The 24134-nt window shown below is 40.7% G+C and overlaps 4 protein-coding genes across 5 annotated transcripts in view; 3 read left to right on the top strand and 1 right to left on the bottom strand.

Annotated features, from left to right (window-relative positions):
- Positions 1 to 8673, top strand: part of LOC135610404 (myosin-6-like) — a 33215-nt gene extending 24542 nt beyond the window's left edge. Inside the window, exons 31-40 of the mRNA XM_065104875.1 lie at positions 1280 to 1435; positions 1578 to 1757; positions 6255 to 6383; positions 6474 to 6544; positions 6625 to 6724; positions 6812 to 6868; positions 7850 to 7906; positions 7982 to 8062; positions 8210 to 8295; positions 8369 to 8673. Of these exons, the coding sequence (XP_064960947.1) occupies positions 1280 to 1435; positions 1578 to 1757; positions 6255 to 6383; positions 6474 to 6544; positions 6625 to 6724; positions 6812 to 6868; positions 7850 to 7906; positions 7982 to 8062; positions 8210 to 8295; positions 8369 to 8483 (1032 nt within the window). The 3' untranslated portion in view covers positions 8484 to 8673. The remainder of the gene's footprint in view (positions 1 to 1279; positions 1436 to 1577; positions 1758 to 6254; positions 6384 to 6473; positions 6545 to 6624; positions 6725 to 6811; positions 6869 to 7849; positions 7907 to 7981; positions 8063 to 8209; positions 8296 to 8368) is intronic.
- Positions 8674 to 9805: 1132 nt separating this feature from the next.
- LOC103976626 (inosine triphosphate pyrophosphatase) lies at positions 9806 to 14026 on the top strand. Its single transcript, XM_009391899.3, has 8 exons — positions 9806 to 10050; positions 10295 to 10359; positions 10485 to 10548; positions 10637 to 10646; positions 10833 to 10864; positions 10954 to 11066; positions 13588 to 13664; positions 13754 to 14026. Exons 1-8 carry the CDS (start codon positions 9936 to 9938, stop codon positions 13872 to 13874), a joined length of 597 nt encoding a protein of 198 aa, XP_009390174.1. The 5' UTR covers positions 9806 to 9935; the 3' UTR covers positions 13875 to 14026.
- A 2011-nt stretch (positions 14027 to 16037) lies between these two features.
- Positions 16038 to 18475, top strand: LOC135581530 (probable pectate lyase 12). 2 transcript variants are annotated; one of them, XM_065104876.1, is made up of 4 exons: positions 16038 to 16315; positions 16394 to 17294; positions 17378 to 17583; positions 18209 to 18475. In XM_065104876.1, exons 1-4 carry the CDS (start codon positions 16182 to 16184, stop codon positions 18438 to 18440), a joined length of 1473 nt encoding a protein of 490 aa, XP_064960948.1. In that variant the 5' UTR covers positions 16038 to 16181; the 3' UTR covers positions 18441 to 18475. The 2 variants fall into 2 exon arrangements, with proteins under 2 accessions (XP_064960948.1, XP_064960949.1); XM_065104877.1 differs by having other exon boundaries at positions 16057 to 16315; positions 16398 to 17294.
- Positions 18476 to 22120: 3645 nt separating this feature from the next.
- Positions 22121 to 23274, bottom strand: LOC135610402 (zinc finger protein ZAT5-like). Its single transcript, XM_065104873.1, has one exon. The coding sequence runs from the start codon at positions 23125 to 23127 to the stop codon at positions 22270 to 22272; it is 858 nt and encodes a 285-aa protein (XP_064960945.1). The 5' UTR covers positions 23128 to 23274; the 3' UTR covers positions 22121 to 22269.
- Positions 23275 to 24134: the final 860 nt, after the last annotated feature.

The raw sequence follows: 24134 nt of genomic DNA, 5'->3' as shown, positions 1-24134 counted from the left end.
CTGGTTTGGTCATAGGCATTTAAGCACAACTCAGATTATATGAAATTATATAAAATTTCAAATGAGCTACTGTGGCGTTGCCACAGCATGCTGATTGGTTATGAGACCAGTATGGATCATGTGTACCAACCAGCATGCCATGATATTTTGAACCATTATCTAAATCATTTTCTGATATAAGAATGTAATGGGATCTAAAAATGATTACACATGGTATCATAAACGGGTCTTGGTTCTCTACTGAATGTCTAAAGAAATTACAAATCCATTTCACTGTCTTCTCTATCCTTGGGATTTGTTGTCTCTTGTATTGATCAGTTATACAGCTGCGTCTCTGATGTAGGTAAAGTTGATTTTTCAGTTTTTATGCTACAATTTACCAAAGGGCTTGTTTCAACAAAGTATATAGGCACTTACACTAGTTGCACCTCTGCTGGGTTACAGTTAATGTCTTAGTTTTAACCTGCACTACAGCAAAAGGCTTGGTTCAAGACATGTATCAGCACTCTTACTTGGAACGTGGTATGCCTAGTATGATAAGTTGGTTTACTATATTGACTTTATAGCTAGCTAACCAATGTTCTAATAATTCCAAAGTACGGAATTATCCTTAGGGACATTATTGTAGTAACATATTTAAAGGAACTAGTGGTACCAAATTCTGTTGTTTGTCACTTGTTAGGTACAAGATGTTGAATCATTCATTTTAGGAAGTAAATCCTCAATGAGCAAAAATATACTGATGCTTTGAAGTAAACTCACATAATCATTGTGACATGAATTTTTTCAAAATTAATGGAGTACTTGCTGAAGATCGCAATGGAAAAAAAACATAATCTTTGAACTAGGAAATATGATTTGAAAAGTTTGTTATCAGGTGAAGGTTAGAATGAGAACTATATTTTGTGCTACAGTATCATATAATTATATTAATCTTAGATATTCGATTTGATTTTAGGCCACGATGAAGACAATATTGATTGCCTCTTCCAAGAATATTTTGTGCTACAGTAGCATACAATTATGCTTATAAATTGCAGATTATTATCACTTTTTTTCTTGTTCCTTTTATGAAGCTATCAGGTAAATCTTTTAAACTTTGTTTCTTTATCATTAGCACAGTTCTTCAAGTCACTTTTGTTGGTTAATTAGCTTGTATTTTGAGTACCTGTTAGGTTCCTTTTGCTTTCTGCTCCATTAGCATAACATGTGGTTAGTCAACCACATTTTGGGAAGAATTGTCCCTTTATAAAGATGTTCACATAAATTTTTGATGCAGGATGATGAGAGCAATGATCATCTAGCTTATTGGTTATCAAACACATCTACTTTGTTATGCCTATTACAAAAGAGTCTTAAAGCTTCTGGTGCAGTTGTTGGCACACCACGCCGGAAACCTCCCCCACCAACATCCTTATTTGGGCGTATGGCACTAGTATGTGTTTCACTAAAGTTTTGGTTTTCATTATGGAAATTCTATTGCAAATTGTACCATGGTTACTGTAACATTTTTTAAATTAATACAAAACCTATGAACTATGCTCCTCTCTCTTTATGTAACATGTTACCCTCTCTAGGGTTTCCGCTCTTCTTCAAGCCTTCCTGTGGATGGACTTGCTTTTGTGCGCCAAGTAGAGGCCAAGTATCCGGCCTTGCTTTTCAAGCAACAGCTCACAGCTTATGTGGAGAAAATTTTTGGAATCATTCGTGAGAATACAAAAAAAGAATTAACTTCATTGATTTCATTGTGTTTACAGGTATGATGATGGTTTGCTTGTTGTTTCTTATCCATCTCTATTATATTCTAAATTATCTATTTATCTATGCTACTCTGATTGTTTGACTTTATCTTGCTTCATGTTGAGCTTCAATTTGTCAATTAGGTTTACATGCACAATTTCCTACCAAAATAAGCTCAAAATTCATTTTTATTGTGAATATTTATGATGAATTGATTGTGTCACTGTTCATGTCTTTTAAACCTTGAATAAAGAGTGGCACTAAACATCCGAAAAGAGTTTTGATAAAGAATCCTAGCTCTTCACAAAATCTGGAAGATACTTTGTTTGCCACAGGCCTATTCCATTAATAGAAACATTCAGAAAGTCTCTTATTTAGTCCCTATACGTAGTATCTTATCAACTGCTTACTATCACTAACTTTCACCAGAAAACCTGTGTAGATTCTTTTTATCTTCAAAATTACTTTGATATTCCCTAGTGAGGCAGAAGATTGTACAGAGCAGTGTCTGCCATACCGAATCGTACTGCTCGGTACGGGCGGTATGTACCGGTCCGACAGGCCAGCGGTATGCGGACCGCCCGGTACCGGTCCGCACTGTAGCAGTGCACTGTAGTAATGTAGCAGTGCTACAGTGCTCGGTACACCGTACCGTACCGGTACCGAGCCCAGGTCGAAATACCGGTACGGTATGGTATTGCGAACCTTGGTACAGAGTGCCAATTTGAGAGTGAACTTTGAGTTTACTAATGTATTTGAGCTTTAATTATATGTAAGTAATTGTAGAGGCCATGTTCTAGCTTCTTTCATGTGTTATAGTTGTGTAGAACTCCCAAAAATTCAATCCATATATTCAGAAGCTTGGCAAGGGACTAAGGTTGTGGTAATTTGGGTGGGCGTGCTTATGTTCTTGTTATAAGGTCAATTAGAACCAGAAATGAAAGCCATAAAACCTACTTGGTTCAAATCAACCTGCTTAGTCTTCAACAGAAAACAAAACTTATATAAGATAAAAATCACAATGGAATGTTGTCCTTGATATATATGTATGCGTATAATTTCATCATGGTTTCACATGATTTACTGTATTTTTTCTTTATAGATATTAATTGATAAATACTGAATAGCATATAATATATAGACATGAAACTAGCTAATGTGAACGACAAAATAATTAAGTGAAAAAATTTTAACAAGAATAATGAGAGAAAAAAATATTTTTCATCTTGTAGTTTTATAAGTGTTATTAGATATTAATACTTTTTACTTAAAGGCAACATATAGGCAGTTATATATCCATTACTCTTTTCATTAAGAGTGAAATATTTTGATTGGGTAGCTTTCGTATCATTCATCCCTATTTCTCAGTGTGTAATTAAAAAATATTTATGTTGTTCTTGATTTAGGCCTGCACCACACTTGTGTTTCGTGTAAAATGAATAAAAGATTTAATTGTTAATAATTAATGTCATTTGAGAATCTTGAAATATAACAAGAAAATATAAAGGCTTGTTGAAAGATAAAGTTGGCATTGCTTTCAGGGCAGAAGTTTCTTAATTAAGAGCTCATGAAAATATGAAGAGTGATAAATGATGTTTATGATAACATAAATTAAATAGAATGGAATAAAGCATTTTCTTTACATTTTTGAGTTTCTAACTAACTCTAAGCCAAGTGCAAATAGTGTGGTTTTGCTCCACTCTTTTTATTCAACATATTTACACAAATTCACATTTTCTACCTATACCAGAATTTACCCAACTCATTTTATTTTTCTACACATTTAGGATTTACTACATTTCGTGATTGAACTAACTCTATATTCCAATCCACTCCTTGACTGGTCCGGTCTTAGGTTGCTACAAATTTAATTGGTTGGGATAAATGATGCTCCAAATGAGATTCTTTTAGGTGAGTTCACATCAAAGAATATGATACCTATAGAATTATTTTGGGGTCTTGTGGTTTATATAATGCATCACATACTTTCTAGGAGGAACAATAATCAAATGATGGCTCCTATTGGTATTCCTTTCCAAAATTTGGTTGAAATCCCTTGCTCAATCTGTAGAATATTCCCTAAAGGCCTAAACAATGAAACTTGACATTTTGTTTATGGATTTCCATTTACATAAAGTAGATACTTCGATGTTCGATTACTTACTATATCCATATTGGATACATGTTGGATTGATTTTGGATAATTCTAGGATATGTGTTGGATACTTCCTCGATGTATTCCAATTTTAGTTAATTATAAAAAAATAAATACTCGTAGAAAAATGTTTCAATCTCAGTCTGGTGCCAATACAGATCAGTGATTGAACCAGGGTACAAAAACCGTACTGATTGACATACAGAGACTAGAAGGGGTTGGTTGTAGTTGGTGTCCCACACCAAAGGGAGATAGAAGCGAAGGAAGCAGCAGTAGAGAATTGAGGAGACAGGAGACACTGTGAGGAGGCAGGAACTATGATGTGAGGAGATGGCAGCGATGGTATGTGTCAGATGTAGCAACGCAAGAAGGAATGGGAAGCCACGTGAGCAGCAAGAGATGGGATCATCAAGGCAAGGAGGAGGTGGCTGTGTTGACATCCAGGAGGCAAGGTTAAGGCAGAGGAGGTTGTGAGAGAGTGGAAGAGAAACTTTGAGAGAGAGATAGAGGGAGAGGAAGAGGGAGAGAGAGACAGAGAGAGTGAGAGAGAAAGAGAGTTGCAAGAGCCATTGACAGAAGAAGAGAGAGGACTCGTACTGAAAAATGAAGCTTAAAATGTTCTAGTACCTGGTGATAGGCTTATGACTGGTATATCTATCTGTACCGGTCATTGTGGTTGGATTGCCCATAAGTGTATTAAGCAAGGTATGCAATACCGTATTGTACCCATGTTTCGAGGTTGGCTTGGTATGGTATGTTAGGGCGTACTGGACGGTACACCTAATTTAGGTGTAAAACCCTCCGAAAATACATGAAAATAAAAAAAATTAGGATAGAGTTTTTAAGTAAGAAATAAATATAGTAATAGCATAAGTTTAACAAAATCAATGTAAATTAGGTAAGAATAGTATCACATATCTTTTTCGGACTTTGAAGAATATCTTGTGCAAGGTTCGTATTTCAGTCCATTACGGATTGTCCTTATGTAAATATTGAAATATCTACAGAAAAATCATTTGAATTGTTAGACTATTTTGTTATAATATAAACTCTAAAATTCAAATGAATTAAATAATCACATATGTAGATATACTTGATTGTTGATTCTACCACCAAAACGAACGACGGGCCTCCACGGGTGGTGGATCGGGGTCCTCGATCCTATACATCTACAAATCAATATGATATGTTTGTTGGATCCAATCATGAAATTGATCCCATGACATAGTGTATTGATACACCGTATGCTATTGATGCATCAATGTGGTGTTAATCGTAGGTTGATCGTCATAAATCATATTCGTTACAAATCGTTGTTTTGTATAGTTTAGGAGAGCACAAATGTGAGAAAAAAAGAGTTTGAGATAGTTTAAGAGAGTATGAGAATGTAATGGAGTGAAATAAGAGAGAAGAAGGGTTTGAATACTATGAGAAAGGGCTTCAATGGTCAATTTGATCGTTCGTGCACTGTAGCACTGTCACAGTGCGAATCAATCGTTACCAAGAGGTAACGGTCGATTAGTTGTGTCGGGCGGTAACGGTCGAAATTTCGACTGTTACCGCTCGATATTACCTCGTATCGTCCGATACGAGGCGCTTTTAAACGTTCCGCCTGACAGTAGGCAGTCCGCGTACTGGTATGTCGTCGGACTGGTACGTACCGCCCATACTGGGCGGTACCATTCGAAATTACATACCTTGGTATTGAGTAGTAAACACTATTCTAAGCCTCGCTCGATCCACATGCTGGTCATGGCTCGGTCCAGTAAAAACTGACTTGCAGCAATCGGTATGGTGGTTTCATTTAACCTAGCTCAAGAGTTTGTGGATATTTTATGGTTAAACTTCATTTTTATTGAATGTTGAGTATGACTAGATAACATTATCTTATGTTGTTTGTAATAAAAATTAAAATATTATTGATGAAATTAAAATAATAATATTTTGATAATTTCTTGTTATCTTCCCTATATTTTTAAATTGTTATTTTACTAAAATAATCTTTCATGATAAATATAGGCATTTAACTACTTAATTTATCAGTATAAATATATATCAAGCTTTATTTTTTGTATATATATATATATATATATTTATTTATCTTGATGTGTGTTTTTTTTTTTTCAAGATTTGGCATATTTTAAATTTGTATCATGTTGTGTTGGTATCCCAAATCCATACCGGTATCCATGGTTCATAGTTGTCATGTCTTTAAAAAGTTGGAGTATAAACTTTCCACCTTTCCTTTATTTATTTATTATCCAATTTATTTTTTTGCTAATTCTGACAAAGCATGCCTGACCACCATAGTTTTGAAACATTAATAATTCTTTTTTCTGATTATATGTGGAAATTGAAGGCGCCAAAAACAGCAAAAACAAAAAGTATGGTGAGAGGACGTTCATTTGGAAATTCAACTCAAAACAGCACCTGGCAGAGTATCATTGACAACCTTGATAACCTGCTAATAACATTGCAAGAAAATTATGTAAGGATTGTCTTGTCAAGTGAAATTAACTGCTAACTTAATATTAACACCAGTAGTTACATCACGTATTATTTTTCTGTTGACTTACAGGTGCCTGCAGTCCTAATCCGAAATATATTTACTCAAGTTTTCTCTTTCATTAATGTCCAACTCTTTAACAGGTGAAATGCTCTCTTTTCTTTTGCTTTAACTTCTCTATCCATGTCATACTATTGAAATGTGCTATTACATACTGCTACAGTCTTCTCCTGCGCCGAGAATGTTGCTCCTTTAGCAATGGAGAGTATATGAAATCTGGCTTGTCTGAGCTGGAACTGTGGTTTGCTAAAGCAAAGCCAGAGGTAATGGATCTCAAGAACTTCTTTTGCTTTGGAAACTTTGTTGTTTATATCTGATCGTGTTAATGTCATATGACAACCTTCCTTTAGCATGTTGGGTCATCATGGGACGAACTTAAGCACACAAGACAGGCTGTTGGTTTCTTGGTAAGTAGATTCATTTTGATGTACGATGAAATATCATTCTATATAAATAAATTTTAGCTCTTAAATGGTTGTATCTCTTTCGAGTGTATTGCTTAATTATATAGCTTCAGATAAATGCATCAGAATTATTGCATCAATATTTTGAGGAATTGGATGAGGTTGATTCCTTAGATCTGAGTGTCTATTAACGAAAGAACGTTTTGGTGCTTTTAGGGTGTATGCTTATGTATTTTTTACTAGTGACTGAAATAAGATCATCTTTGTGCCAATTTTTCTGTTTTCCCGTTTATTTCAGATATGTGGTCGTTAAGGTCTAAAAACCAACCTTACCGGTTGGTTTATTCTGGTTTTTATTAGTCTCGATGGCTGACCAGTACATGGAACATGCAATTTTGCTCAATCCAGTTCGGAACCAAGCTTATCACTTGGGAAGTTTGCTGCACGTGACTTACCATGCTCAGTATATGTATCTGTTGTACCCCTTGTTTTCTCCTCTCTCCCAGTGTTTGTTCTTTATGGATAGTCTACATCTTGTTTTCTCCTCTCTCCCAGTGTTTGTTCTTTAAGGATAGTCTACATCGCTGCTGGCTTCTTGCCACTGCCGCTCGTCCCCTTCCACTGCTCGTCAGCATCATTGCATTGCTGCCTCTTCTATGTTGCATGGTACTGTATGAATCCACCTCCAACTCCTAATCTGTGCCATCTCTCTCTTCTTTCTTTCTCTTCCCTCTCTCTCTCTCCTTGCAATAGTCCTAATCTGCCTCTTCTTTGTTGCATGGCACCAGCCCCTAGTGGTCAAATTGCCATTTCAATCTATATTTAGCAAATTGGTTTCTAATGTAGAAAATGCATTTGTTATTTGTTTGCAAATTTAGTTCAAATCACTATAAGCAGTAAGTCAAAAGAATCTTGGCATGTGAAAGCAATGCTCTCTTTATGTTCTCTTCACCTCATGGTCATTTTTCTTGGTGTCATATGCAGGTAATATTTCAGAAGTATAGGATTTCCTACGATGAGATAGTCAATGACCTATGCCCAGTACGCCAATTTTCTCTTTCTGCTCCATTCAAATCTCCGTCTGATGTGCATTAACACAACTTGATGGTTTTGTAGGTGCTGAGTGTCCAACAACTGTACAAAATTTGCACACAGTATTGGGATGACAAATATAACAGTCAAAGTGTCTCTCCGACTGTAAGTCCAAACGACTGCAATCTTGCTGATTTTCTCATGCTTTGGAAAAAATTATTTTCTCTCATGTGATTTTACTATATATTATATTTTTTTCCCCATTGAATAGTCCAAACATTATAACAAAAGAGCCAACTATGCCTTTTGCAGGTCCTTTCCGACATGAATACATTAATGATAAAGGATTCTGCTGATGCTGACAGCGATAGTGCTTTTCTGTTGGAAGATGATCCCAGGTAGTTGGTGTTCTTTAACTGTAACCATGGAAAATTTTGTCGCAATTCATGATGTTGTTCTTTTGTGATGCAGCATCCCCTTCTCACTGGACGAAGTATCAAGTTCTATACAGGATAAGGACTTACATGGTGTCAAACCACCAGAGGATCTCCTAAAAAATCCAGCCTTCCAATTTTTGAATGACTAAAAATTTTCATGTCTAGTCCCAAATTTGTTTCCCGTCAGCAGACCTACCCGCTGGGTTTTTAAGTTTTTTACATTTCACCGAGGTTCATAAATTTTTGTGCACTCCGTGTGTTCACAGAGGTTCATAAACGGCTGGTTCTCTTGGTTTTTTTTTTTTTTTCACCTTTGTGCATGTGTGTGTGAGAGTGAGAGTGAGAGTGAGAGTGAGAGTGAGAGAGAGAGAGAGAAGCATTCTTTGTAGGCAAGATATTGTTTTCTATGTTTTCAAGTAGTCGAGCTTCGTGGGAAGCATTTGTTTTCGAGTTGAAAACATTTGTAAAACCAGCTCTCATATTGAATTCATTTTTGTTTATGGTAGGTATCAAAAGATATGGCTTTCATTGTAACCCTTATATCTCTTATTTCTTTTAGTCAAAACATGCCTACCCTGAATCGTATCTTTGTCAATGGAATCAATCCTGTAAGAAAAGCTGCATGTCAAATGAGTTTGTGCATTCTCTCCAGAGTCAATTTAAGCTGACTCATTACATCATTCGTTCGCTGCAATAAACTGCAGGAACAAAAGAAAAAGAAAATATGCAGGGCAAATTGGTATTGGAATGATAAATTGTCAGGAAATGATAAACGTTCAGACACCTCCTTGGTATTGGAATGTCATCATCTATGTTATCATCATCATCATCACCATCACCTCCTTGGTATTCTCCTCCAATGTTTCAAGCACGATCAGTATTTTCTACCAAATTGAACCAAGTCGGGTATTACAGCGGGATCTTGAGACGGTCTTGCAAAGAAAATAAAAAAGAATCCAGGGAAAAAAAATTACACAACAAAAGAAGGTCTGGATATTACAGCGGGATCTTGAGACGGTCTTGCAAAGAAATCTGCAGTCAAATCCGAAGATAATCCCCTCTTTGCCTCACTAATTATTCTCTCCTCTTCCGATCTTTCTTTCTTGTGATACTACAGCGCTTCTTGCGATGGACTCGTCGGGGTTTTGGCTCTCCTCTTCCCTCCTCACAGATGGTTGTATAAGCGACCATCGGTAACAGCAAATGATATTTATAGTGTGGCGAGATGATTAGCAACATAATTAGTTTTAACAGCGTGTTATAGTAAACCAAAATTTCTACTAATACTTACTTTTCTTATTTTGGTATATATATATATATGAACCCGACCTGTGGAGCCCACACGTTAGTGGGTGTGAGTGTGAGGGTTTTGCACGGGTATCGAAGAGTTCGGTGTGAGAAGAAGTTCCCGTATAGAAGGAACCTTTGCACGCCATGTGTGTCTATATATATATATATAGCGGTCCGACCAAGCGTCGAACAGGTAAGGGGCAGTGAGGAGTCTCCTCTTGTGGCAGGCGAAGTGTGGCCAGGGGCGCCGCTGCGGCCTACGACACCATCAACATCATAATCGACCGGCGGAGGGGACGTGGGAGGAGACGATGCCGACGGTGCTGCCGCGACCCGTGACGTTCGTGACGGGAAACACAAAGAAGCTGGAGGAAGTCCGTGCCATCCTCGGCCACTCCATTCCCTTTCGATCCCTGAAGCTCGATCGTAACTAATCTTTCCTCCATCTCTTGTTCTCTCACTTGCTTCAAGAGGAAAATCTGTTGATCTCTAATTGCCCTCGAATCAATCCGCCTGCTCATGAATAGCAATTGGTTTCTTTAGATGTTTACCCGCCAATGATTATGCCATGCTCAGTGTTTCTTAGTAGTAAACGTGTAAGTCTAGAATGCTGATAGGGGCACAACTCCCCTGTTTTGTTCTTGATGTTACTCACCTTAAACGTTTGCAGTGCCGGAATTGCAAGGTGAGCCAGAAGAAATATCCAAAGAAAAGGCCCGACTGGCTGCAGCCTCGGTACTGTGGTGTTTGCTTATGTTGTTAATCTAAAAAGTTTCCAGTTGAGTTGTGATAGTACTTTGTGTAACCTCTATGTTGTTACATATGGTTTAACCTTTTTCTTTTGATTCCTTGTGCTAAAGGTAAATGGGCCTGTACTCGTCGAGGACACTTGCTTGTGCTTCAATGCTTTGAATGGTCTCCCAGGTAGCTGCTTTGTGCCTTTTGCTTCTTTAATTTCTTGTGTTTCATTCTATTTGTCAGAATATAACTTGGCTTATCATTTAACTTTCAGGACCTTACATGTAAGTCTTTCATTAATTTCCTTCGAGGTGATACCTTTCCTCTGGTACTTATACACTAGTGATGTAGTTATGTGTAGCTCTGTACTAATATCTCAGTGTCTCCTTCATTTAAGTATCATGGCTATAGGTTCTGATGATTTTCCTGTCTTCTAATCTTATTGACATGATCTTCAAATGGATAACCAGAAAGTGGTTCTTGCTGAAGATTGGACATGAAGGTTTTAGAATCTTATGATTTCAAGTATATTTTCTTCTCTGTACACTGAGATGATGTTTACTTGTATGATCAAATTTTCACTTGTTACAGGCCTGAACAATATACTGAATGCCTATGAAGACAAATCGGCTTATGCTATGTGTATTTTTTCTCTTTCTCTTGGTCCGAACTTAGAGCCAGTTACATTTCTTGGGAAGACCCAGGTAATAATTTCTTTCCTGCTGCCATGGGCATCCTTTATTGTGTCTTCTTTTGTCAATTTGTTGTTCTTTCCAAAGTGATTCATATCTTAAGTCCTTAGTGCAGTACACACTTAACACAAAAATGGTAATCAATGTTTTTGTTCTACGTACTTGAGCTTGTATTATGAACAAAGAAATTGAATTATGAGGAAAGAAGTAAGTGTGACAACATATGCTGTAAAATAGATGGTAGTAGTAGTCAGGCAACTAGATTGGCAAGGTTTTTAGTTTTGTGGGGGGAGTCAAATAGGCAAGGAATTTTTTATGATGATCTATATCAATAGAAAGAAAAGTGAATTTTTTACAGACATGAATGATAGAGAGAGATGGTGGGGAGCACTTTCGTGGGGCGGGGGTGGGGGGAGGACAAAGGCGTTGAATAGTTATTTGATTCGGGCTCTACTAGTAGGAAGACTTTACTCTTAGGAGGCGTCTCCTCTGAGGATCATAGTGTCGATTCCTAGTGAAAATTTATTAAGAAGATTGTGAAGGTGTGAAGTTGAGTTCATATCAAATGAACTTGGACTAGCTAAGACCTACTTTTGAATTGGTAAAATGGTGACTCACCATAATTATTGATGTGGGGGATGTTAGGTAGCGAATCGAAGCTAATCTAGACCTCAGTTTGTCTCAACCAAACCAGTGTCCAGCCTGCTTCAGAAGATGAGATCCAAGCGTACTTTCAATGCCTTGAGATACCTGCAGTCCTCTTCAGACTGTCCAGGACAATAGTTGTGTTGAATTGGAAGGCTTTGGCGATGGAAATAGGTCTCAAAGAGTCCCATTCGAGAAACGACGTGAGGCCTAGTGTTCCTATTTCAAGATGGAATGAGCCTAGATGACCTAAGCAAGGATGCAGAGTCCTTCGCCAAAACAGGGACTGACAATCCCTGTACTATGCCTAAGCCCAATGTGTCTCTAGACTGTGAACAAGCCTTGTTAGAGTCTTGTCCTCTCAGTTCACTGTTCTTGTGAAAAATTCAGTCAAGTTTGACTCATAATTCCTCAGGAACTATAAATGAATATAACCAAAACGCATCGTCATACCTGATGTTGTCTTTTTTATTTTTTTTATAGTCATATTTGTTTGCTAATATAAAGTATATTTGTATTATATCTATGGGGAAATGTACGAGAGAGGGATTGGGTGCTTTCACAATTTATATATTTAAATTTAAAGAGTAAAAAATCATACATATGTATGTTGTTGGTGTATGACAGAAAGAGAGAGCTTCGATGGATTATATTTGCACATAAATGTATGAAAGACATTGGGTGCTTTGAGTTGTCTGTATTTCCTATGTGAAGTGTTCAAGTATAACTGTATAAAGGATTTCGGTGTTATGCAACTCTACCATGCCAATGTTGTATTACTTATGTGAAGCTGCTGAACATGAGATGATTCTGTGGGAAAAGTCAGCACTTGTAGTTGCAAGTTTAGGTTTTTAGTTTCATCATCCTGATAAAGAAACCAGATTGAATTTTCTTATACTTTGATAGTTACACAAGATTTTCAAGGTAATTAGCTCTTTTTCCTTTGGTACATGTTACACTGCAGAATTCCTTTATGTACACAAGATTTCTCATTTATCCTAAAATAGCTCGATTCACCTCTATTTGATCCAAGTTTAAGTTCCGTGTTTTTTGTGTTTGCTTAGTCTATGACTTCCTTAGTTATTGTATGAGAAATTATTATAATGGATTAAGCATAAATAATGTCCTTGTCACATCATATTCTATGTTGACGAAAAAATTGATGTGTTTGATTGTTGTGGTGTGAAGTGGGTTTGAAGAATGAAAATGACCATAAATGCAATATTTAAGCAGTTAATGCATTCTATGAAAAAAATTTACGTCTACATCAGTCGCATTGGCTTGCAATTTTGGATGTTGGTCTTCATGGCTGCGGATGAAAGTGACACTTAAGAATAAAGATCTCTACATGCTAATTTGGGTTAACTTATCTTTGAATAGTTCCAAAGATAAGTTCCAAACATGTTCCTAGAGTTCACTCTTTTGTTTCTTCTCCAGAACCCAAACACTTAATGCAATAAACATAGTGCTCCAACCCCAATGCTTTAGCAGCATGTGTATAGAATATGTACACGTATTTGACCCATGACTAAAGCTCGGCCCAATTTGTTATCTGGGTTGGGGCTGATATAGAAACCTTAATTCTCATCACGCCAGCACATAAACCAAATGGATTGAGTGAATCCAAAACACCATAATACACCACCTTGGTTTATATTCAGTAGGATCCAAAAAAACAGCCTTCTAGGCCACACAACCCTATTCATTCTGTAAGCTTTATCACGTGAGGGATGTGCCATGCTCCAAAGGCATGCTATGCTGTCTGGATACTGCTTTTGGGGTTTCACATTGTCTGGCTTTGGAAGTCACATTCTACATTACATCTTTGTGTGTGTTCAATAAGCAATGTCCCGGTTACTACAGTCTGACTCTAATGCTACAATTGTAGGGTAAAATTGTTCCTCCAAGAGGTCCTACTGATTTTGGATGGGATCCGATCTTCCAACCAGATGGCTATGAGCAAACGTAAAACTCCTCCTCCCAAAATCATTTTGAATTTGGTTTATTGACATGATATGATATGCTTATCATATACAAAACATTGCCTGGTGAAGCTACGCTGAGATGCCGAAAGAGGAAAAGAATAAGATATCCCACCGCTCAAAAGCACTGGCGTTGGTGAAATCACACTTTGCGGCTGCCGATTACATCTTCCAAACAGATGGCTCTCATTAACAGCTCAATAGCAATGGGCTTGTTGTTGCTGAGGAGGTGGATTCTGTAGACATCTATATCTTGTCATGGTTACTGCCTAGTTCTTGAACATCCGTAAACTACATGGAGCATTATGCTTGTTAGAACATCTTAATTGGAAGTACATTTATTTAGCTTGTGCTTTTGTTTTGTCTGCTGAATTATATAGTTGGTTGAACCACTTTCTGAGTACTACCTGATGGCAGTGGCTAAGGTTTCTTGAGAAGATGGACGTCACCTAAAGCTAGAAGAGAAATATACTGCATTTTGGTATGAGAAAAAACATCAAACAATTAAATTCCTGGAATAGCTACACCTTATTTCAATCTCATTTTTCCACCTTCCAGGCAATGGTGTGATACGGTGAGCTGCTGCACTACAGGTAACCTTTCTGCCATGGGATTTAGCAGGCATGGCAGAAACTGGTGAATCATTTCATGGGGAACTACTCACCCTCAAGAATGGGATTTATATGACACTTGAGATCTAACACTTGATCAGATACAGAGCTTCCATGAAATAGGCTGGTTGGTAGCTCTTGAGATGGGACTGTTTCAGTGCATGCAGAGTCACACATGCAGCCCTTCCACCCTTTCCTACCCAAACTGACATGGTATCCATTCATGCCTCATCACCCCATGCTAATCCACATGGAAAAGAATAGACTCTCTGCATCGGAAAAGCTAATGAGTCCAATGAAAAGGTCAAAAATAAGCTGCGGAAAGCAGATGATGGCTGCCATTTGTGGACTGCAAGAAAAGCACAAGACGTGCAGCTTGTATCTGTTGTCATAGTTCCATGAATCCTAGCAGCAAAAGTGAATTGTGAAAGGGGTTTAGAGCTAAGGTTCAGTAGCAGTTAGATATATATAGTATATAGCTTACCTTTAGCAAAAAGAAAAAGATCAGGATGAGGACAAAGAGAGAGAGAGAGAGAGAGAGGTTCTCTCTTTTCCTTGAATCCTCTTTTGAAGAATTTCCCTTTGTAGTGCAAAGGGATACCTTCACAGTTGTGCCATCTGAACTCAGGGATAATTAAAACAACAGAAAGCTCATCTACTGTTCATGTTTAGATAGTGGTAAAAGGAACAAATGTTGGCTACCTCTCACAACAAGTCACATGCAATGTTCCATGGCCCATAGTACCTGTGGGAAAAAGGAAGTTGAACCCATGAGAGGTGGACATCATTGACCTTGTCAAATCCATTCATCTCAGAACCTGCCCATCAGACTGAGTCACCCAGATGAGTTTCTAGGGTGATGTGATATCCTGTGCAATGAGACCCACACTCATGGCCTGTTGAAAGGATGGTTATAAGATTCCACAAGGAAACAATGATGATGATTATGATAATAATAAGATACCCAAGTTAAACTACATTATCTTAGTTATCTCACTTGATTACAAATTAAGTTAATTGGTCCATGATTTACTAAGATAGTAAAGATGAGTGTTGGGAGAAGTATAGCTGTGAGAAGTGATCAAACATAAGCTGTTGGGTGTCTGGAAATCTGTCATCCCACCTAAGTAGTGCTAATGAAAAATTGGACATATTCTTTGTAAACAGAGCATACATGTCCTTGAAATAATGAACACCATGCATCCTCATTTCACACAAACTATAACAAAAATAATATGTGGAAATATTAACATCAAATTGCATCTTTCCAAGAAGTATGCCTGATATCAGCATTGTCACTGTCCATACTGAATGCTATATATATATATATACAGTACACAGTACAAGTGCCCAAAACCATAACACACCAAATACAACAAGTTTTGACATTGTAAAGTTGTTTTTATCTGAAAGAACAAGAGGAGGGCAAAAGAATGGGAAGCCAGTGGCCAACTTGCTCACCTCTCCTCCTTTCCACAGCCTCTATCCTCCCCTGCTCAACAAAACATAGTTTATGATCTCAGATTAAAGGAAAAAAAGTGCCACCATTGTTCCATTTGACAAGCAAGGAATGGAAGGAGAGGGAGGAGAGAGAGGCGATTCTATTCTCTCTCCCAAGTTCTCCTCATCTCCTCCTTGCTTCCTCCATCTCCATCTCCATCTCCCTCACTGTTCTCTAAACATCAAAGTCACCATCCTTTTTCTGTTTCTCCCTGTTCAAGAACCCTAACATCACCACTAAGGCTACAACATTTGGATAAAGAGTTTTCCTCTTCCCCATCCCTTTGTTATAAATAGCTCACTCCCATTTCTCCCAAATCCACCTCTCCGAGTTCTCTTCACTCCCCTCCTCCGCAGGGTATACTTACCCCCCACCATTCCCACCAAGAATGCACATACTCACCCACATTCTCCTTGTCTTCTTCTCCTTCCCCCTTCTCTTGGCTGCGACGCCCTTCCACAACTCTTCGCTCCATCTGCACGCCCACCCCGACCCCGATTCCGTCGCCCGGGAAGTCCACAGGTAAACCCTCCCCACAATGCTGCTCTCCGTTCTCTTCTCGTTGCGTGCGTGGTTAAGGTGGGTCTGACGTCGTCTCAGGCAGGTGGAATCGTCCCGCCGGCGCGCTCTGCTGGCGGCGGGCGTCAAGGACCAGCAGTGCCTGACGGGCAACCCAATCGATGACTGCTGGCGGTGCTCGGGCACGGACTGGCGGCAGGACCGGCAGCGCCTGGCGGACTGCGGCATCGGGTTCGGGCGGGACGCCATGGGCGGGAAGGGCGGGCCGATATACGTGGTGACGGACCCGTCGGACCAGGACCCGGTGAACCCCGCCCTGGGCACGCTCCGGTACGGCGTCATCCAGGAGGGCCCCCTGTGGATCATCTTTGCCGGCGACATGACCATCCACCTCAATGAGGAGCTGCTGGTGAACAGCTTCAAGACCATCGACGGCCGAGGCGCGGTGGTCCACATCGCCGGCGGCGCCTGCATCACCCTCCAGTACGTCTCCAATGTCATCATCCACAACGTGCACGTCCACCACTGCGTGCCCGCCGGCGAGGCCAACGTGCGCTCGTCCCCGACCCACTACGGCTGGCGCACCCGGTCGGACGGCGACGGCATCTCCATCTACAGCGGGCGCAAGATCTGGGTGGACCACTGCGAGCTGTCCTCCTGCACGGACGGGCTGATCGACGCCATCATGGGCTCCACGGGGATCACCATTTCCAACAGCTACTTCTCGCACCACGACGAGGTGATGCTGCTGGGGCACACAGACGGCTACCTGCCGGACTCCGCGATGCAGGTCACCATCGCGTTCAACCGGTTCGGGGAGCAGCTGGTACAGCGCATGCCCCGGTGCCGGCGCGGCTACTTCCACGTGGTGAACAATGACTTCACGTCGTGGGAGATGTACGCCATCGGCGGCAGCGCCAACCCCACCATCAACAGCCAAGGCAACCGCTACATTGCCCCCGCCAACCCCAACGCCAAGGAGGCAAGAAGTCGAACCAAGCCTTCTCTTCTGTCGTTCAACCTCTTCCCCCGCCCTCTTCTTCTCTGAAGCATACCGTCGAACAGGTGACGAAGAGGGTGGAGACGGAGGAGAGCGAGTGGAGCGGGTGGAATTGGAGGACGGAAGGGGACGTGTTGGTGAACGGGGCCTTCTTCGTGCCGTCCGGGGAGGGATTGGACGCCAAGTACGCCAAGGCCGAGAGCCTGGACCCCAAGTCCGCCGCGCTCATCGACCAGCTCACCCTCAACGCGGGCGTCCTCGGTGGCCCCAGGTAACCCACCACCGCTCCCTCTCGCATCAGATTCGATACCTTTCCCTTCATCTTATCCATCTCCGCGGGCCCCCCGCTTTTCCTTTGGCTGGTGAATGCCTGGGTGCGTATCGGAGGCATCCCGTAAGCGTTCTTTTAGCTCCTCGACACCAGCTTTTTGGACCTTTCGTCCATGGACTTCAAAGGCGAACCCACCAGGTGTTCGACAATTTGACTCACCCCATTGGACTTCGTGCAGGGAAAGATCCCTCTGTATAGACCCTCTCAGTTCTCCCGATATGGCCATTAAATGCTCGGACAGGGAACCCTTTGTCCACCCCAATCTTTAGTCTCGCGCGCCGAGATAACAGTCCGCCGGTCCCGCACGTGGGCCCATCTCCGCCTCCGAGGCACCTGGCGTGCCGTCTCCCTAAAGGAGACTCAACCGGTGCTTTGATACGTATCAGCACTATCTCAAGAACATCCCCCGAAGAACATGTGAGCTGCAGTCAACGACGAGTTGACTGCAATGTGCAGATTAACCAGACTCATCATCTGATGCTATAATCCTGTTGCATGAATGGCTCTCCTGCTACAATAGCGATGATAATGGAGGATGTTGATGCGTTGTTTTCGATGGGGACAGGGACAACGGCGTCGGAACGGCGTACTCGGGAGTCAACTACGGTGGGTCCGCCGCGACGGCCGACGGTGGAGGCGGGGCCAGCGGCTGGGGAGTAGGGTACGGGCCACTGGGGATGGTGTTCGGTAGCGGCGCACCAGCGCCCTCGAGCCGCGACTCTATTGTTATGATTACTACTGCTCTCTTGTCTGCCTCTTTGCTCGTTACTACCTTCTTCTCTCTGCATCCTTTGTAGATCTTAATAGAAAGAAAGCAGGTATAAGTTATCTCCGTGAGGCTGTTCTTTTCGCTGGGAGATCTTATTGTTGGGAGATGAGACCATTCTAAGTATATAGTAGTAGTATTTAAACAAAGCTAAAAATACATTGCATAGATATTGAGTTATTAGTAATCCTAATAGCGTAAGCTTTTGGAAATAATGAGCAGTCAATTTAAAATTTTATTAAGATGTTTAATTAATACTTGTGAAATATATATTCTTTGTTTAACATGGATCATGCACTTAATATATATTAGATAATTTTTTAATTATATAAGGGTTCTTTAAAGCTACAAATTTCAAGATAGATTGTTTGGGTTTGTCCCTCATTTGGGTGATTACATGGTATAAAAGCTAACTCTCGATATTATCTCGATGTACTTTTTTCTTTAAAAAAAATCAATTACTAAGAGACTTCAGTGACTAACTTGAGTGTCGGAGGGATCAAATCGAAATTTTTTTTTCAACATCTGTCTTAGCATAAGTAGCATCTCGGGGGCTTAAAACTTTCATCTCGAAGTTACTTTAGAATCACATCGGAATCACCTTAGATACTCATGTGCCCTTGTACTATGTCGGATTGACTTAGACACCATCAATAAAATCTGCTAACAAAAGTAGGGCATGAAATGTGCCTCCAAGGGTTGGGTGAGGTCCACCTTTCAAAGCATTATCTTCCCTGTTCTTTGTTTGCGTCATCCATAGTAGATTCCAAGGTGGCTACAAATTGGAACAATGCAAGTGATCGATTGAAGGATATCCTATTATTTTCTAAGCAACTACAATCAAGCAGCAAGCTACACCTAATCGAAAAAAGACAGGATCAATCGTGTCCTATCTCCCAAATAATTGCACTAACAAATGGATGTTGCATCTATAAAGGAAGAAAAGTCTAGGGTTTGGTTGATACGTCTTTGTCGAGCATAAGGCACCGTGTTCTTATTCCTCATGCAACACCGCATGGAGCATGCAGTGTTCTCTCCGCTCGGTGAAGGAGGACCGACAATGTCCTCTCCATTTAGGTTGGATGATTGGGTCCTTGTTGAGTTCCTTTTGTTCTTTTTGATCGAAAATTATGCATCACTATAGTTGTTTTAGTCAAAGGATCCAAGTATGTGTATGTTAGGACACACATTAATTCCTAGACTGATTCAAGGATTTCATTGTATCTCTGTGTTGCATGTTGTTACATTGCATATTTCACAATTTGATACGATCAACTGTCATGACCCAGCCAACTAACACTAATGGGATGTTATAATATCCCCTAGCATAGTACATGTGAGGTTTAACTCAATGGTGGCTCTACGTCATGATCGAGTTCTTGACTCCATCCACGGGTAGCCCTTTCCTACTCGAGCCCTCTCACCCTGCCCAAATGCTAGGTCCGCTCTGATACCAAATATCATGACCCGAGCCTGATGGGCTAACTAGCCTATCAACTTCATTTGGTCTAAACCACTGACTAAAATGCTTAAGCTAAAATTGATAATAATACACTCATCAGACCCTTATAAGTCAATCTTAATATTCCCCACTTTCGTGGGACTAATCAGGGGTATTATATCAATATTTCAGATTAATTAAAAACTTTGATAGGCAGAGGATTTTAGAATAGTATAAGTAGAGCTAAGTTAATTAGACTTGTCATATCAATATGAACAAAAAAATATTATTCCCTCTCTACTAGCCCTTAAGGTATGATAGAGATATTAGTATTGATGTTAGTTTTGTATATAATATTTTCGATGGGAGTTTTAGAAACTCAACCAAGTAAATAAATACATGAGTAATTTTAACACTAATACTACATGTCAACACAACAAAGCTTATAGTGGTGTGAATTTATAATATTTTTATTATTTTTTTAATCTTATTATTCCTTATTTGATTGTTCTTATTGGAAGAATAATTTTGACACTAATACTACCATTTAACTATGTGTTAACATTACAAAACTTATAGTAGTATGACTTTATAACATTCATGTTATTCTTGATAGCAAGAGATATTGGTTCTCCTATGTCTTATAAATCATCGTTTGTCTTGATTGATGTGAGCTCGTATGATTGATGTGAGCATACGAGCTCGTAAGGAATTGTTAGTTCTGGTTGGATGGATGGATCCCGTGTAGTTTTTTTCTTTTGGGATAGAACCTAAAAGTACTCTTATCGTTGAGACATTATTTTCGGTGTTGGAGTGGATGAATTATGATTAAGAAGGTAAATGAATTACTCATGTACAATAGTTTTTTAAGTTTAAATGAGGATAGTGTTTGAAGTTAAGAGAGCTCATAGCAGTCCAATTGCTTAATGGCCTAGGCCTACAATTCATCTGTGGGCCCAAGTCATGGTGTGGATGCATCTCATAAATATTGGTTTGTAAGCTTTGCATCTCATTTATATTAAATTATTTTTTTACACCTTAAATATTAGTCGGATGATGATATATATCATATCACTTATCAAAGTTTGATGATTCGAAACATGATATATTTTTGAAGGTGTTAGCTAGCATAATAGATAGTGAAGACTTTGATATATTATCGTAAGCTCCTTGGTTCGAATACCATCTTAATTATTTATCCTTTATAAATAAATAAATACAGATTAGTCTTTGATCGGATCAATATGTACAGTATCATATTAGCGTATCGTATGTTGATATGTTGTTGTTACGTACTGATTTTTTAAAAAAATAAAAAGTCAAAAATAAAAAAAAGGGTTTCTTTCCTGATTTAATGAATTTTTTTTATCATATTTAAATAAGAATAGAGTGTATATAAGACATGATTGAATAGAATTTCTAGGTTATGAGGATGAGAAAATGAATTTATTTTTTTTAATGACCCTTAATTGCGTCTAGATTATACCTAATGACTCTTAACGATCAAATTTGATGTGTACCGACTTGTTGTATATGAGTTGCCAACTGTATGGGCCGAGATACCATCCGTATGTTGGCACTTGACCCACATTTCGAGCCGAGCGGTGCAATGGTCCTTGCACAACACATTAACACTCGATCACCGAGAAATCGGTAATCATCTTTGCTGAGTCAACTACCACCTTAGGAATTCAATGCTCTGAGTGAAAGTGAGCTGAACTGTAGTATTCAACGACTTGCTGCCTACCACAGTAGCTTCCTCTTGAAACAGTCATATCCACCACTAGAGATGAGGAATCCCACCGCCACACCAACAAGCCATCGAAACAAAGCTAATGGCAGCCACACACACAAACACATGTATAGGTTTGCCCACGATTGGGTCCGATTGCTCAAATGGCCTACAAGTCATGGCATGCTTTCTTGTAAAGCACGTCATGAACTAAGTCAGTCACTAAGCAAATTGTAAAGAGATCACTTGGAACACAAAGGTTGACATCACATCTCTATCTCTCTGAACTCATCACAAACAGACATCATAATATGAGGAAGAAAGAGTGAAAAGAAGGCATGAGTTTGTGCTTGTAAAGGTAGAAGAAGCGTGATATCGACTTGCCTCGGGTATCCATTGCTTTTGTTCCTTTGGGCAAAAGGAACCTAATCCACGGCCTGTTTGCTTGGTGGTGGAGTCGCCCGCTGTCACAGAGAACGAGATCACTGCCTTTACGTGAGCCCGCAGTGACACCTCTACCTCCTCACACCGGCCACGCACCTGCCTTCTTGAGAGAGGATGAAATCCATGAAGGAGATGATAATGATTCACATGATCCGACTGACACCCGATTGGAGGGGGAAGGAGAGAGGTTGATGAGATGGAGAGAAAGATGGGCAGCTTGATCGGCTTTGATGTTGCTTCTTCTTAGTAGCGGCAGTCGACAAGAGCTGAGGCGGACGCCGCGAAGACGAGCGGTCGCCCAGGGGCGAATGGGGAAGCTGGCGGAGGAGGGATCTGAGCGTCGTCGTTGATGGGCGCCGGGAGGTTTAAATCCAAAGGAAGAAGGAACCTCTCCTTCTTGATGTCTTGGCTCTCTGGAATGGCCGCCACCGGTGGCCTGTGCCGCCTCATGTGGCCGCCGAGCGCCTGCCCGGAACTGAATTCTGAACCGCATATCGAGCACTCGTGGGTCTTCGTCTTAGTGTTACTCTGCTCAACACCACGAACCGGATGCGAGAAAGGATTCGTACTTGTTTGCAGCAGGCGATCATGGATCGATTCTTTTCTTTCCTCGATGGCGATCGTCGTCGCGGCGGTCAGCTTAGGTTTCTTGTGGCTGGCACGGTGCCCGCCGAGCGCCTGGAACGACGGGAACCATCTGCTGCACGTCTTGCATTCATAGGCGCAGCCGGTTGTCGTCGCGGCCTCAGGAGGCCTTCTGCTACTGGACTTCTCGGCCACGCCGCCGCCGTCGCCATCGGCGGCTTCTCCTGGTAGGCCTTCCGGTCCACGCCCGGAATCGGTGAGTCGGGCGCGGCCCTGCGCAAGAAGGATGAGGCAGTTGGCCACGTCCTCGTCCTCCTCGGTGATGCTCTCCGAGTGCTCGGACGAGGAGGTCGACGAAGAGTCAGCGAGGACCGTGTGCAGCCGCGGGTGGCTCCGCTGCCGCTTCGTGCGCTTGCCCTTCGCGACGACGGCAGGCTGTAGGAATTCCCCGTTGCAGCTGCCGCACTCGCCGACGTCGATGCCCGAGGCTTCTTCTGCAGCTTCCATTTCCTTCATCTAAGCTTAGTGAGAAAGATAGGATCTTAGAAAGAAAGAAAGGAGAACAAGAAAAAGGAGAGTCACTGATGGACGAAGCAAGCAAGGTGGATGGAGTGGAGAAGATGTCGAGAGTATTTGTAGGTAGAAGACACAAGATGGAGGACCTCTTCCTTTGCATGTAACTTTGTTTGGGGTGGGTTGGGGGAAGTGGAGAGGGAAGAGGGAGAGAGGAGAAGCCGCCCTTTGCTTCTGTGAGAAGAGATCTAACTATGAATTAGTCCACCACTATTCCTCGTTCTTTTCTCCAAGCTAGCTTGCTCATATATATACATAAAAATGACAGATATATATGGAGAATTAGGTGCAAATAGTGGAGGTAGAGAGTGAAGAACGGGGTTTGAGGTGAGAGAGAGAAAAAGGACAGAAGGAATGATCTATATAGCTCCTGATTTAAATGGTCCTAATTTCGAACGTATGTGGGTGGCCACTTACTTGCTAAGGTTTGTTAGAGAGAAGAGTTGGCCACCCGCACAACCATAGATAGATAGATAGATAGATAGACAGACAGATAGATAGAGAGAGAGAGAGAGAGAGAGAGAGAGAAAAGAAACACAGGATTTGTGCAAGCATTACCACCAGTCCTTAAGAGTCTTGTGTTCATGGGCTCAGCTCACCTCCAAAACTTACAGTTGCGAAGATGGCGAGGACTTAAAGCGTGAGGACTTAAAAGTAGTGGCGGTGGTGCAAACAAGTGCAGCATATGCATGACAGCACTGTCGGATTATTAGATTGGTTGCTGCCGAACTTGTTCTAATGTTTAAAAAGATGAACAGTAATCCACAGTATATTTCATAAGGACATCTCTGATATGTGAGGGATTGCTCAGCATTTAGTGGGGAAAGCGAAACATATACCAGAGCTCAACCGATACAGTACTGGTGTTCTTGTACCAGATTTGAGGTAAGATAAGAGATCTCTGCAATAGTGATTCCACAGCTATGATCATTGGTTTCAACTTTATCAAG

This window comes from Musa acuminata, chromosome BXJ2-4, assembly GCF_036884655.1.
Source record: "Musa acuminata AAA Group cultivar baxijiao chromosome BXJ2-4, Cavendish_Baxijiao_AAA, whole genome shotgun sequence".
In the NCBI taxonomy this organism is placed as follows: Eukaryota; Viridiplantae; Streptophyta; class Magnoliopsida; order Zingiberales; family Musaceae; genus Musa; species Musa acuminata.
Note: the sequence above shows the minus strand (reverse complement) of the source record. Positions and strands in the feature narration are given on the sequence as shown.

What these genes read in the sequence shown, in the direction of transcription:
- LOC135610402 (XM_065104873.1), bottom strand. Translation starts at nt 23,127, where the DNA reads ATGAAGGAAATGGAAGCTGCAGAAGAAGCCTCGGGCATCGACGTCGGC.
- LOC135581530 (XM_065104876.1), top strand. Translation starts at nt 16,182, where the DNA reads ATGCACATACTCACCCACATTCTCCTTGTCTTCTTCTCCTTCCCCCTT. An exon ending in GTCGCCCGGGAAGTCCACAG is followed by an intron (nt 16,316 to 16,393) that starts GTAAACCCTCCC and finishes ACGTCGTCTCAG; the next exon opens with GCAGGTGGAATCGTCCCGCC. An exon ending in CCAACCCCAACGCCAAGGAG is followed by an intron (nt 17,295 to 17,377) that starts GCAAGAAGTCGA and finishes ACCGTCGAACAG; the next exon opens with GTGACGAAGAGGGTGGAGAC.
- LOC103976626 (XM_009391899.3), top strand. Translation starts at nt 9,936, where the DNA reads ATGCCGACGGTGCTGCCGCGACCCGTGACGTTCGTGACGGGAAACACA. An exon ending in CATTTCTTGGGAAGACCCAG is followed by an intron (nt 11,067 to 13,587) that starts GTAATAATTTCT and finishes CTACAATTGTAG; the next exon opens with GGTAAAATTGTTCCTCCAAG. An exon ending in CCAGATGGCTATGAGCAAAC is followed by an intron (nt 13,665 to 13,753) that starts GTAAAACTCCTC and finishes TGCCTGGTGAAG; the next exon opens with CTACGCTGAGATGCCGAAAG.